Source organism: Lepidochelys kempii, chromosome 4 (genome assembly GCF_965140265.1).
Source record: "Lepidochelys kempii isolate rLepKem1 chromosome 4, rLepKem1.hap2, whole genome shotgun sequence".
Classification (NCBI taxonomy): domain Eukaryota; kingdom Metazoa; phylum Chordata; order Testudines; family Cheloniidae; genus Lepidochelys; species Lepidochelys kempii.
In genome coordinates, this window is record NC_133259.1 from 26,346,083 (window position 1) to 26,360,847 (window position 14,765).

At 42.1% G+C, this 14,765-nt stretch overlaps 1 protein-coding gene across 2 annotated transcripts in view; it reads right to left on the reverse strand.

The window, feature by feature from the left end:
- Positions 1 to 2,544: 2,544 nt before the first annotated feature.
- EIF4E (eukaryotic translation initiation factor 4E) overlaps positions 2,545 to 14,765 on the reverse strand; it is a 47,399-nt gene continuing 35,178 nt past the window's right edge. For both annotated transcript variants that reach the window (XM_073340763.1, XM_073340761.1), the window contains exons 6-7: positions 13,336 to 13,475; positions 2,545 to 6,705 (exon numbers count right to left, since the gene is read on the reverse strand). In XM_073340763.1, the coding sequence (XP_073196864.1) occupies positions 6,591 to 6,705; positions 13,336 to 13,475 (255 nt within the window). In that variant the 3' untranslated portion in view covers positions 2,545 to 6,590. The remainder of the gene's footprint in view (positions 6,706 to 13,335; positions 13,476 to 14,765) is intronic.

Here is a 14,765-nt window from a genome sequence, read left to right on the forward strand (position 1 = left end):
CGACCACTTCCTACCATGTCTCTCAGAGAAGTAGTTGGGGCATCGTCTGTGTCTCTGGGTTTCTTGGCATGTGCAGTTCCTAGCGACTCCGATCCCTCTCGGGTGTCTGTAGGTACCTGAGCATCTGTCTGGATCTCGGCACCTCTGGCTTCTGTGTTCAGGAGTTCCAGCTGCTCCCTGGCTGGGCCTGTGAAGTGCACCCTTCCTCCTTGGCGGTCAACTCGAACGGGAGTTGGGGTGCTCCCTTTTATAGTAGGGTTACACTTGCAGCGTGTCCTGTAGGGATGTGGGGGCGTGGGTTCTTCAGCCCACAATGAGGAGTTAACTTTCCCCGTCCAGTGTGGGGTGAGTGCACCCCGTCACACTCCATCAATAAGTACTCAAAACTAGTTAATTACATTCGGAAATTATTGTTTACAGAGGTTTTTTTGACTCAAGGGAAAAGTCTTTTCACTCCACAACTGACAAAGCAGCATAGTCCCCAACTACTTTGTCAGGCTGAGAAAAATAGGGAATATTTTATGGATAGTTCTTGTTAGTGTACTTTCATTAACTACTCAAAGTTACACATTCAGAGGCCAGTAATGCAATAAAACTATGTTTTGTCTCTGAAATAGTCAGGTGACCTGCTAGCACCAAAAGGAGTGAGAGCTGGTATCCATATCTTTTTCCAAATTGTTGTTTGTTTGGAAATGTTGATCTACATGTAATCTATCTATATCTATGTTTTTAAATTCCAAGTTCATGAAAGTGCCTGCGGATGAGAGATCTAGCACTATTTCAAATCATACAATTGAGTCCTAAATTGGGATGCGACAGGCACATATTGCATACGCCTCCGAAGCATTCATTTTGCTGGCTGCCTGGAAGACTGCCAGTATTAGTCCAAAGAGTAAAGTTAATCTTTTTTAAAAAAGAACCAAACATGTGCTGCACAAGAGATCGTGCATTTTTCAACACGAAGGGAAACTACTCTCGTCAGCGACAGAATGTGACGCAGCAGCCCATGCTCTGGATTTTATCAAGCACCTTGTGCAAACTTTTTTCCCTAATCAACTCCAGAGACTGCCAAGATTAAACCATATTAATTATATTTTGCTATGTTGACCTGTAGGGAGAGCGGCCAGCCTACTTTAAGATCAGGAACCAGACTTAGGTGAGAGTCAGATAGGTCCAAGAGGCAGAAATTACCTCCAACTAAGAAATCTCAGCAATAAGCCTCTTGGATCATTCGGGGTGGATCACAGGCCAGCTCTTAATTCAAATTATAGCAAGTCAAATAGCAGATACTTCCCCCCGTCTTGGTACAAGCTGCAAATCTCACCTCTTCATCATACCCATCATCCTCAGTCCCCATGCCACTGAGAATAGGAATGCCCTTCACAACAAGAAGAAAATCTTAAGATTTAGGAGTGTCTGGACAGTTGATTTCTTATCCACACCTCGAGGTTCAACCATGTCAGAAGATCTTTTAAAATGACTCTTCAATATTAACACTTATTTAGGCATCTTTGCTTAAGACATATTTAACAATTCACAAAAGCAAATACATGCTCCAGGGAGACTGCAATAAATATCACATATTAGTGAACAGTCAGAACAGAGACCCTCTTTTTTGCAGCACACATGAAGACTTAGCTGTCAAATGCTGACATTTGCAAACAGCCTCTTTTAAAAAGACAAAGTGCTCCTCCCATGAGGAAGGAGAGAGTTTTAGAATCTCTTCCAACCTAACATACAATTTCAGTTGTAGTTCCCTCAAACAATCCTGACATTTGGTGACGAGGGACAATTTTACTGTTTACTTTAAGCAAGCTGTTTTCAGTGAGTTGAATGCTCTTGATACTTTCGTATATTGACTGCTTTTCCAACATAACTGAACGCACATTTTAAACAAAACGCAAGTCATGTCATACGGGTAAGGCAGAATCCAAGTTATGGACCTGGATTTTCGCTGTGCGTAGAATAGGATGAACACTTTTTAAAAAGAAGTCATTCAGCTCTGTAAGGTAAGATAATGAAAATTCAACATTCCCACCATGCACCTTGCCTCTCCCCTTCTCTTTTAAATGGAGACCTCCAAGCACCGTACGTATCCTCCTGTGATTCTCTCTCCCTCCCCTGCCCCCCATGCTCACTTTTTAAGGTCATCTTAATCACCTCTCCCCATCAATGACAGCTTTTCTGTGGAGACACTCTGTTTATGTTGTGACTGGCTTTCCTAGGTAAGAGTTGCAATCCCCAAAATTATTTTCCCCCACAAAAGGTTTCATGATGGGAAGCGGAAGACTGGAGAAGCTACTTTTTTTTTAAGGGACATGTTGCAGGAAGCCTACAAAGAAGGAAGCAATGTTTAAATGCTGGTTTTTAAACAACATTTCGGAAGTACTCTGCTGCTCTTAAAGACAGTGAAAAGCTAGAGTAGTGGGCATTGTTCGTCTTAAATTACAGTTCTGGAAAGTAAGTAAGGGACAGACAGCAACATTTTTCATTGCTTGTAGTTTAAAAGTCTTTTTTTTCCCCCAAATGAAAGTTAAAGTCAGATTTACTTTACAATGAAAGGCGACTTAAGTTTTTAATGACTCACACCTTTTGGTTCACAAAACACCAGGATATTTGACAAACTTGACATGTTACAGAAATACTTAAAATAAAAAATTGTTATTGAAGAATGGCCCAGTTAAATAGTCAGACTAAATTCCTTGGGGCAGGGACTGCTCCCTTATGTCTGGAAAGCATGTACATATCACAGGTATTAACAGGAAATAAAAGGAAGAATTTTACATTCCCAGTTGGAGATAACAAGGCTCACGGTCACTTGTTTCTTCCGGCAGTGACTTCAACTCATAGAACAGTTGAGAAAAAAAACCCATTTCTTGCATTCCCAAGTTTCATTCTTGAGGAGGAAGTTAAATTCATCTGGAACAACTGAACAGTTGTGCAACGTTATGATCATAGAATGAAGCAGAGCCTTAGAATGTCATGAAAATTTCACTGAGGTGTTTCAAAGACTAGGATGCAAATCTTAACTTGACTACTCAACCTGCTAGAACAATGCTGAAGGTGTGGCACATAAAAACTGCTGGTAATATTTAAGACCCAATAAGTTTCAGTGAGGACTTGTAATTAAATTTTGGGCCTTACCTATCTCATTTACTGACTAATCCTAACCAACATTAAGGATTTATGAGATAGCTATTGCTCAACTATTGCCAAAGCAGCATAGATATTTATGCATCTTACTTAGAAAGGTATGCTTTACTCATCCTTTAAGCAATCTTGAAAGATTCCTAAAGTAACACAGTCCACGCTGCTACAGCGATACAATCTTTTGGTACTCCCCTGTCCCTTTCCCCATCCAACATACAAATCCAACCACCAAATTAGAAATTTTTACAGTCTACTTTGAATAAAAACAGTAAATTGTCACACTGTCCTGGGCTGCGCACCATAACATCACAAGTTTTAGTTTAGAAGCTTTTAAAGCATTTATAAACAAGTAACACTAGCCAACTCTTGTACAGCACTTATCGGTAGACCTCAAAGCACTCTACAAAGGCAGTACAGATTATCTACACTTTCACATTTACCTTCCTCACTTTAGTAAACCCGGCCCTGACACCTCACACTTAACAGCATGTTTTCTAAACTAAAACCCAATACTGTATATTTCTACCTAGGGAAGGGTACAGTGGGGTGGCGAACTTTTAAGTTGAACTATTCCCTAAGTATATGATTTACTAGGTACAGAGTGCATATTTAGAATGACAAAGCACATTTAGTAAAAAGCTCCATGAACCATCTAAGACAGATTATGGTCAAACTAGCATTAAACAGCATCCATTCTGAATATAAATAAAGGAAACAAAGGAGCAGCAAACTAATAAGCAGACCTGAATAACTGAGCAGAGAAATTGAATATGAAGCGGCATGTACTACAGTGAAACTTCGTCTACGGAATGACAACTTAAATGCAAGTAGTTCCACAAAAGAGGGCTAATATTAGCCCCCCCTTAACACTTGTACTATAAAATCAAATTACAAATGTGTAGTCACACTACAGTCCTGCACAAATGTGAGGGGACAGTCCTCTCCACTCAAGACATCTCCCCCCTGCTTAGTGAAATTATAGGTAGAATGTCACTACACTGACAGTTCACAATTTCATGAGAGTTGTGTCTGTTCTGTTAAAGGTACATTAGTTTTTATTGCCATAACACTAAAATAAATCATGTTGTTTCCAGTCATTATTGATTTTAATGTAAGTAGTGATTGTATAATTTCCATTTAAGGGAAAAATGGTCCAGATTATGAAGACGACCCCATTTCTTGGGAATTATGTAGAGAGTTTGAGTTCACCCTAACTAGTGCTATACTGGCGAAATGCGAGTGTGGGTAAGCATTGTTCCCCATTCTGATAGCATTTTGCCAGAAGGAGGCAGATTTCAGTCTTAATTCACAAGTTCCACAATGAGACAAAAATGCAGAGAACACCTTAGTGAGAACATGAGACGGACAAATGGCAGACTAAGATTTCAGAGTGGGTTTTAGCCCACAAAAGTTTATGCTCAAATAAATTTGTTAGTCTCTAAGGTGCCACAAGTACTCCTCGTTGTTTCTGCAGAATAAGTTTGCACCTCATTTTCAATTTACTTACAAAGACCAAATACATAACTCTGCAGGATCTCCACATAAATTCTTACCATTTAATAAATGTAAGGGGCTAGTCTGAACTGCACAGCACTCATTAGCCTTAAGATATTATGTTGTATTTTTGGAATGATAAAAAGAGAAGTTTGTTAGGAAGTACTCCTTTAAATGGTTGTACAACTGTATATACTAGCCTCCTCTAAGATGTTCTCCCATTGGCCATATGAAGTCAGTTCAACCTCCAGTGCCGCTGCCCAGACATCTGCATCAACTGCCACAGCCAGAAGGAAATTTGTCATTGGTAGGGAAGACACGATAGCAGATTGTTAACATTTTACTCCCTTATCGCATTTTTCTTCTGTGGGTTTTGTTGGTACTTCATACAGTAGCTACATGATTTTACGCAGAATCATTCACTTCAGTGCTCGAGATGCACAACATGGCCTAGTAAATACAACACTAGAGTGGGACTCTGGAGACCTAGGATCTATTCTTGGCTCTGCCACTGGCCTGCTGAGTGACCTTTGACAAGTCACCCCCGAGCTCATTTTGCCCCCGCCCCCCAAATCTGTGAAATGTGGAAAATACCACCATCCTTTGGTAATGTGCTCTGAGATCTACTGATGAAAAGTGCTATACCAGAGGTAGGTATGTTGCTGTAGCTGCCACCTGAATCCAGATGGATTTTACCTTGTGTTCCTTCCAACTTTTCCCTTGAATTCTGGGTACGCTGATCAAGAAGCTGCACAACACACTATGATCAGTTGACTGACCATTTTAAGAAAAACAATAGCCAAATCAGTGTAGTTCCACTTTGGAATATGGTGCTATCTATTAGATTTATTAAAATTTTTAATAACCATAGTAGTAAACTATAGTTCCAGATTAATCTCTCTTGGAAGACACACTACAATAGAAGCCACAGTAGAGACTGCCTTGTCACAAGTACAAATATTTGCTGTAAAGATGGAGGAAATAAAAGGACAAATCTAGTTGTCTAAAAGACAATTCACTGTACACATTTTATTTACAGTTTTGTACACTGTCTTAATATGAATGGGACTGCTTGTCTACTTGAGCCATTTTTAACCAAAGAATATAACCTAAGTAATACAAAGTGTTAAAATACAGCATAAGATACAAAAACAGACATACTATTTCTAGTAAGGAATGTAAATTATGGTGTTACATTTAAAAAAATCCACAATTATGTTTAGGAAATCACACAAACATAGATCACTGATTTGACTGAAATGCATAAATCTGTAGCAAAGCTTTGATGTTACAAAAAACAAAAAGTTACCAAAGAATGCACAAAATTAATGTTTATTCCACCTTTGTCATATTCCCAGATCCTTCACCAATGTTACATGAGCAAAAACAACTGAAATCAGAGTATCACTAATGTTATCAATTAGGGAAACAAATAAATTAAGTCTAGCAGCCATCAGCATAGGTTACAGCAAAGACAATGCTGTATTAAGAAAATTGCTAGAAAATTCTATGCACCATACTTTTTTTCCAAACCAGCAAAATATGTTACTGCATACAATGCAAATATAAAACAGAAGTAAATTTTTCTGTAAGGTATAGAGATGCAGTTTCTTTTCTGAATATTGTGGATAAACAAATGTTTTTGTAATAGTAATGTCCTACTAAGCTATTACAGAGTGGGCCAGGAAAATGTTTATGGATTCTGGGGGTAATGTGTACTGAAATCCTTTGATTGAACAATGGTTACTTCAGCCAAAATAGAAAAAAAATTGAACACAGAAGTACAAGACAAAGGCGAATGAGACTTCTCACAAATCTTAGCAACATTTAGATGGAAATCAAATTTAAATGCAGTCCACTCTGCTTTTGAAGAGGCTTTGGTTCAGCTCCCAATTCTCGATTGCTTGACGCAGTCTCCTATGAAAGAATATGCAGAAGGTGTCTTCTTAAACAACAAACCTATTTTTAGTGGTGGAGCCGCTCTTAGTAGCTGTGTCTGCATGGGACTGGTAGCCAAGCACTATCTTTGGAGGAAGTCCTAATCTTTCCTTGTATACTCTCCTGAAGAAACAAAAACAACACCAAGCGTTTTTAAGTAACACTCTTTAGAAGGGGATAGTATGTCATTTCCTTTCAGACCTGCTGACATCTTGATGCACAAAGACAAATTTCTATTTAGAAACAATTCTGCTTAGATATTTCTGTATTTATATATACTTTTTAAAACAATATTCTGTTTTTGTACAAAGCTCAACTGCTCCTGCTACTTCTATTTCTTGCTTCAAGTCAAATCTAAAATCATATCATTTATTGCAGAGAGGAGTTGTCTTAGCTAATATAAGGAGGACTTGGAAAAGTAAGCAGCAAGCCCAGATACATTTCAGAGATCAAAGATCCACCCTATCATGCTGATATACAGGCAAAAGTGTGCGGGTGAGATTAAAAAATAAAAAAGCAGGGTGGGGTTTTTTGTTTTTTTTAAAGTTCAAGATTTCTATGAAGTACATATCAGAATTTCTGTTACTAGAAATTCTGTTACAGAATGGGTAGAATATTTGATTTGATATAATCTGAACTTGATTAAAATTTGATCAGAATGTGATCAAAAGCTCAAGAAAGAAATTGTATCAACTTGTTCACTGCCACAGGAACTTTGTGTATTTTCCTTTGAACAGGTTTTCTAAAAGCTACAATGTTATGGCAAAACTAGTCAATGAGCCCACTGACAACAGCTTTGGGGGCACAAGGGAAGACTATTGATCCTAGAACTTTGGTTCAGTTCTAGCCAAGAGGGATGACTACTGCCTAAATACACACCCCTAAATATTCCTTGACAGGAAGTATCCAATTCAAATACTAACTGCCTTTAACTTGTGAGCTCTGACCAGATCATAGAACAAAGTAATATAACTGCTGGATCTTATCAGAAAGTATATGAAATTCTATTGGTACCGACTGTAACTTGAACTGATATTTAGAATAAGTGATTAATGGAATCATAATTAGCCAATTTCATTCTGACTCCTTTACAATGAAGAGTTAAATACATTTTCAGTGGCAACAACAGCGGCAGTATAATGATGTTACACTGTTACTGGATGGGAAATACAGGCAATATAAATGAGGTCACATAAAATCACTGGGGTACTTTGTGCCATCTTCACTGCTACCCTGTGGCTAGTTTTATATTTTGGTGATCTAAAATTTTAAAAAAGTCTAACTTAGGCCCTGTCTATACTGGCAAGTGTCTGTGCAGTAAAGCAGCTTTCTGCATTGTAACTCCCGAGGTGTACATACTGCCAAGCCTCTTCGTGCGCATGAAACTGTGGAGTTGCAGCACTGAAGAAAAGAAACACCCTGACGAGAGGCATACAACGCTGCGGTGCCAGTGTAGACACCCTGGTCGATTCCAGCGCTGCGATTAGCCTCCAGGAGGTGTCCCACAATGCCTGTTCTCACCCCCCAGACATCAATTTGAACTCTACTGCCCTGCCCTCAAGTGACCAGGCGTCATACCCACTCCGTAAATTCCTTTGGAATTTTGGAAGTCCCCTTCCTGTTTGCTCAGTGACACATGCAGTGGTCTCAGCGCATCTTCCCAGGTGGCCATGCCTGCTCCACGCACCAAGCGATCCCCCGTTTGGAGCAATGCCGAGCTGCTGGACCTCTTCTGCATTTGGGAAGAGGAGGCTGTCCAGTCCCAGGTGCGCTCCAACCATAGGAAGCTTACCACCTACGGACAGATTTCACAATACATGACAAAAAGGGGCCATGACTGGGACACACTGCAGTGCAGAGTCAAAGTGAAGGAGCTGCAGAACGCCTACCACAAGGTGCAGGAGGCAAACTGCCGCTTCGGTGCTGCACCCACGAACTGCTGGTTCTACAAAGAGCTGGACACAATACTCGGCAGCGACCCCACTTCCACTGGGGAGATCACTGGGGATACTCTGATGGCTCGCGTGCCAGTCAAGAGTGCACTGAGCCAGGAGAAGGAAGCCTTGGACGAGAACGTGGAGCGGGAGGGGGACCCAAAGGCAAAGGAAAACTTGGAGGTTAGAGATGCATGCAGCCAGGAGCTCATTTCTACCCCGGAGGAGGCTAGCCAGTCACAGCTGTTGGAACTTGGTGAAGCACAAACAGAAGGGGAGGCCCCTGGTAAGTGGATTTGATTTTGGGAATTGCTGAAGTAAGTTGTTGGGGGCAGGAGGGTTGCAAAAGCAGGCTTGTGTCTGTATGATGCACATACCACCAAGTGCCTAGTCTGAGCGGTGCAACAGGCTGGGAATCTGCCTCAGATCTCCAGGAAACACTCATGCAGATACTGGGTAATCCGCCACCACAGGTTCTTTAGCAGAGCTGCTTGGTTTCTTGCCCCATTAATGGTAAACTTTCCTGTGCCACTCTGCCATCACAGGGGTGTGTGTGTGTGTGTGGGGGGGTGCGCATTCCTGAAAACAGGCGAGCCGCGTAAGGGCCAGGGCCGAAGCCGCAGTCTTGGAGAAGACCCTCCCTTGATTCCCTGCTCAGATATCTTCCATAATGAACACAGACTGTGGAAAATGTGGGGACAGGAATGATTATCAGGCCCCCCCTACAGTGCTGGCCCTCCCCAAGAGCCACGTGCCAATGTGTATACTGATTTACCCTGCCCCTGCGGCTACTCACCATTTTGGAGGTCTTGTAGTTCATGTGTGCTTGCCTGGGGTCAGCCAGTGACAGATATGTGAATACTGGCTGTGTTTTAAATCACAGAATCAGTGGTCTCCGTGTCGCAAACAATACTGCTTCCGTAAAATGCTGTGTTTTTGGCTTCACAGAGATGACCGTGGGAGCCCAGCCTCCCCCTTTGTTATCACCGGCTGAACAGCTGCGCAGAATTAGAAAGCAGCCAGGAAGCACTAAAGAGGACTTTCTGCGTGACGTTAGGATACACTCCACGGCTGAAAAACAGGAACTGAAGGAGTGGCGGGACAGCGGGAAGAGGGACCGAAGGAGAATGCCAGATGAAGCCAGAGAATGGCTCTTAAACGTTATGGAGCACCAAATGGATACGCTCCAGACAATATGAGCACTGCAACCCGATTAGCTCTGTTCCTGCCCTTCCCTGCAGCCGCTGCCGCAAAACTCTTTCCCACCGCCGACACACTCTTATCAACCTCCTGACTCTGGTCCATACCTGTGGCATTCCACTCCTCCCCAGTCACAGTTCAACACTGCAGACTCCCAGTACCCACTGCACTCAACACCGGTCCCTCTGCAGTTCGGCTCTGCTGAAATACAGTACCCGCTGCACTGTACTCCAAAGGAGAAGGCTGGATATGATCCCTGGACATACACAAATTTTTAACCATCCTGGGAGCCCACCTCCTCCTGGGACCTTCCCTTCCCCCTCAGTGCTGATGCGTTTTTGTGTTGGACTCTCCTCTGGTGGTTGTTTTTTAATAAAAGAATTGTGTTGGTTTGAAAGCAATCTTTATTTTATTAATTGAAAGCAAACAGAGCCCTGCAAAGCAACAGACAATTACCTTAAACCTTCATATTACATTGTCTGCACCAATCACAATCACCTGCTAGCATGACAAGCACTGCACTCTGAGCACTGCAACAAATTAGTGGCTTTCAGCTTCAAAGTGCTGCCTCAAGGCATCCCTGATCCTTATGGGCCCGCACTGTGCCCCTCCAATAGCCCTGGTCTCTGGCTGTTCAAATTCAGCCTCCAGGCACTGAGCCTCAGCAGTGCAGCCCTGAGTGAAGCTTTCACCCTTCCCTTCACAAATATTATGGAGTGTACAGCATGCAGCTATACGCATAGGAATACTGTCATCAGCCAGGTCCAGCTTCCCATATAGGCAGCACCAGCAGGTCTTTAAATGGCCAAAAAGCACAATCAACAGTCATTCTGCACTTCCTCAGCCTGTTGTTGAACCACTCCTTGCTGCTGTCAAGGTGCCCCATGTGTGGCTTCATAAGCCACGGCATTAAGGGGTAGGCAGGGTCTCCAGGAGCACAATGGGCATTTCGACTTCCCCTACCATGATCTTCTGGTCAGGAAGAAAGTCCCTGCTTGCAGCTTCCTGAACAGGCCAGTTTTCTGAAAGATGCATGCGTCATGTACCTTTCCAGACCAGCCTGCGTTAATGTCTATGAAACACGCAGGGTGATCCACAAGCGCCTGGAGAACCATTGAGAAATACCCCTTGCGATTAATGTACTTGGTGGATAGGTGGTCTGGTGCCAAAATTGGAATGCATGTGCCATCTATCTCCCTTCCACAGTTAGGGAAGCCCATTTGTGCAAAGCCATCCACAATGGCACACACGTTGCCCAGAGTCACAGTCTTTTGGAGCAGGATGCGATTAATGGCCCTGCACACTTCCATCAACACAAGTCCAACGGTCAACTTTCCCACTCCAATCTGGTTAACGACCGATTGGTAGCAGTCTGGAGTAGCCAGCTTTCACAGTGCAACTGCCACATGCTTCAACGACAGGGCAACTCCCATTCTAGTGTCCTTGCACCGCAGGGCTGGGGCAAGCTCACCACACAGTCCCATAAATGTGGCTTTCCTAATCCAAAAGTTCTGCAGCCACTGCTCGTCATCCCAGACGTGCATGATGACGTGACCCCACTACTCAGTGCTTGTTTCCTGAACCCAAAAGCGGCGTTCCACTGTGGTCAGCACCTCCGTAAATGCCACAAACCATCTTGGTTTGTAGCTAGTACGTATGGCAAGATCAACGTCGCACTCCTCTTACCTTCATAGTTTAAGGAAAAACTCCACTGCCACTCGTGACATGTTAGTCAGAGCGAGCAGCATACTGGTCAACAGTCCTGCAGACTGAAGAGGCAGACCATGCGGTACACAAACTGTTGAAAGATGGCGCCAAATGTGGACAGAAGCACAGGGATTGCTGGGATGCAAAGCAATGCATCACAGGGCACTGGGACAGGACCCAGGATGCAGCACGACCCCCTCCACCTTCCCACAACTCTTAGCGGCAGAAGAGGATGAGATGCTCTGTGGGATAGCTGCCCAGAGTGCACTGCTCTGAATACTGCTGCAAGTGCCGCAAGTGTGAACACCCTACTGCTCAGGCAGCTGACAGCGTGAACACAACAGGTTTCCCTTCAGCGCTATCAGAGCGGCGGTGTAACGGTTGGCGCTGTAACTCTGCCAGTGTAGATATACCCTTAGTGTTTGTTAATACCATTCTGATGGTACTCCAGGACACCATCCCAAGTATGTAAAACATCTGCACCAAAGTTCAGTAACTCACTCTGCCTATCACTGAAGGCTTGCCCCCAACCTTAGTGAAAGAGATGGCATAGTAATGAAGTGACTGCTACAAGTAAGACAGATCTCACTGGACTTAATATAGTAAACTGCTCTGCTGGTCACAGAACAGGCAGCCAGAATGCAAAATTGAACAGAAGTCAACATGCAACCATGCACCACCATTTGCAGTTAGAAAAATCTAGCCAAGGAAAAAAAAATGCTTGTCCATCAAGGCAACAAACGTAGACCATGGAAATATTCACGTAGCCTCAATTATTTTGACTTCAACAAAAAAAAAAAAAGAGTCAGTTCTATTATTCTAAGATCATCACTCCATTTGAATTTTCTTGAGTCCTCGAAAGAAAAAGAGTATCTAACCAGGCTCGAAAAACATACAATTTCCCTGTCTGAAAATACGGCAATTAGTTTTCTTTCAGGAGAGAAGACCATTTTAATCAATTCTAGTTTTTTTTTTGTTTTTTTTTTTAAGCTGACCAGTGATAAAACAATTTGTACTTTAAATGTAAACTGCAAGAAGTTGTAAGAATTCCACGCACTTCACCAATATTTGCTAATAAGATGAGGCAACATTCAGCATATTACCTAAAAGTCAACTCTTGAGCTCCAGGACATGTATTCCTGCCATGACTTTAGCTCCCAGCCTGCTGGTATGTCCCTTGCCCAGAATGATGCAAGGTAGAGGACATTACTGAAACACATAGCTAGTTTTCTCTTTTGAGGTTATATAAAAGGGTGAGAGGATGGGGAAGCAGCTCTAAAGTAACAGAATATATGTAGTTTTTCAGAGTGTGTTTTGTGTTTTTAAAAAGCACACACTCCCCCCAGAGGTCGTCAGATATGTTTATACTTGTTTTATTGAAAGTGACCCGTAGACCCTTGCTTTAGGATAGGCTTACTCCATGTTCTGTGATGGCCAGGACATCATCAGCCTAGTGCATGCTGGTGTACTGCAGTGGAGTTTGAGTTAGCTAGCTACAATGCCCCACTCAGAAGAGCCAATGAAGCTTTCACCACCGATCTGCTTCCCATTTATTAATATGTTTTATTTCCAAAAGATATAAGGAGGGACACTCAAGTAGTTCAGACAACCTACTGTAGGTCTATCCTTCAAATACGCGCAAGATTCATAGTTTAAATGCACATGACAATGTGTGCACAACTTATTTTGTACACATTTTTTAAAAACTTAAGACATATTTATCCGTACCACAGAAGACTTTTCTTTTCCCCCCCCAAAATACATTTTCCAGACTGTACCCACTGATCTCAAAATGAAGATCAGCACTAGCATGATCTCCAACTGAATTATCCAAATTTAAAAAGGCATTTAGTATTAAAGAATATGATCATGTGTATCAAGTCTAAGGCACTGAACAGCAAACATCACTTACCCTATATGTGTAACAGCATCCCTGTTTTCACATTCAGTTGTCCATATTGCTATTTTATCGCCCTTAGCTCTAACATTAACAACAGCTCCACATACATCATCACTGTAGTCATCAAAGGACTCTCCGATAAGGCACAGCAGCTATAAAATAAAGACTAACTATTAAAGGGAGGTAAACAATATGAAATAACATTGTGTTTTATAGTGGAATCTTCCATTTTTATAAAACAGTTTTATATTAGACATGATTGTATTTATTTTTTGGTGTACTGAAAACCTCTTACACATGGAGATGAACCATTTTCATTCTGAATTATCAAAGCACTAAATATCAATTACCAAATGTATGCTAAAAGTAGAAGAAGAAAGGTTTAGCTGCATAGCAGTGGAGTTTCCTCATTTCTTTTTAGGCGGGATGTTTTGTTTGAGGTTTTCCATTTATCTACAGGCTTCATAGCTAAAACCTTTATAGTACAATCTCTTTCATTAAAAGAGACGTTCTCTCCTCTACCAAGACCTCCACCCATGCCACAGTCATGCCCTCCATCTCCTCCCAAATCTCCAGAACGGTTTCTCTGCATAGCCTGTCAGCATTTGGGAAAATGATGGGAATTTCAAGAGGTTTCTGCGTCTTCTCTATACATCTTTTCAGGTATTTGGAGGATCCCTTTTGCTCCATGCAGCCCCACCAACTATACATCTTAGAAGCGTTCTGGCTAGGGATTCATGTGCGGTTGCTAAGGAGATATGCAACATATTATATTCTTTCCCCAGGGGCTGAATGCATCACCTTTGCTGTACACAGCTTCAATGCACGAGGAACAACGGATTAAGCTTGGATACAAACTTCAAGGCACTGCAAACAGCTCACGGTGCCAACCCCATGCTGTGACTGTACCCTGAACCACGAGTGCACATGATAATGCTCTCTGTGCACAATATTTACACAAATGCAGGTACTGCACAGGGATGTTTACTTGCTATGATTGACCAACATGGAGACCCCTCAGAGGTGGAATGGAAAGGTTAAATCTCTTCTCTTGGTGTAGAAAGAGGAAGCTGATAGTAATGAATATAAAGCTAGGAATTGTAGAAAGCTAATAAGGGAAGCAAAGGGACATAAGCAAAAAAAACTATGACCAGCAGAGCTAAGGACAATAAAGAGTTTTCTTAAGTATACTAGGAACAAAGAATCCTGACAATGGTATTGGTCCATTACTAGATGAAAACGGGTTTCAGAGTAACAGCCGTGTTAGTCTGTGTTCACAAAAAGAAAAGGAGTACTTGTGGCACCTTAGAGACTAACCAATTTATTTGAGCATGAGCTTTCGTGAGCTACAGCTCACTTCATCGGATGCATACCGTGGAAACTGCAGCAGACTTTATATATACACAGAGAATATGAAACAATACCTGCTCCCACCACACAGT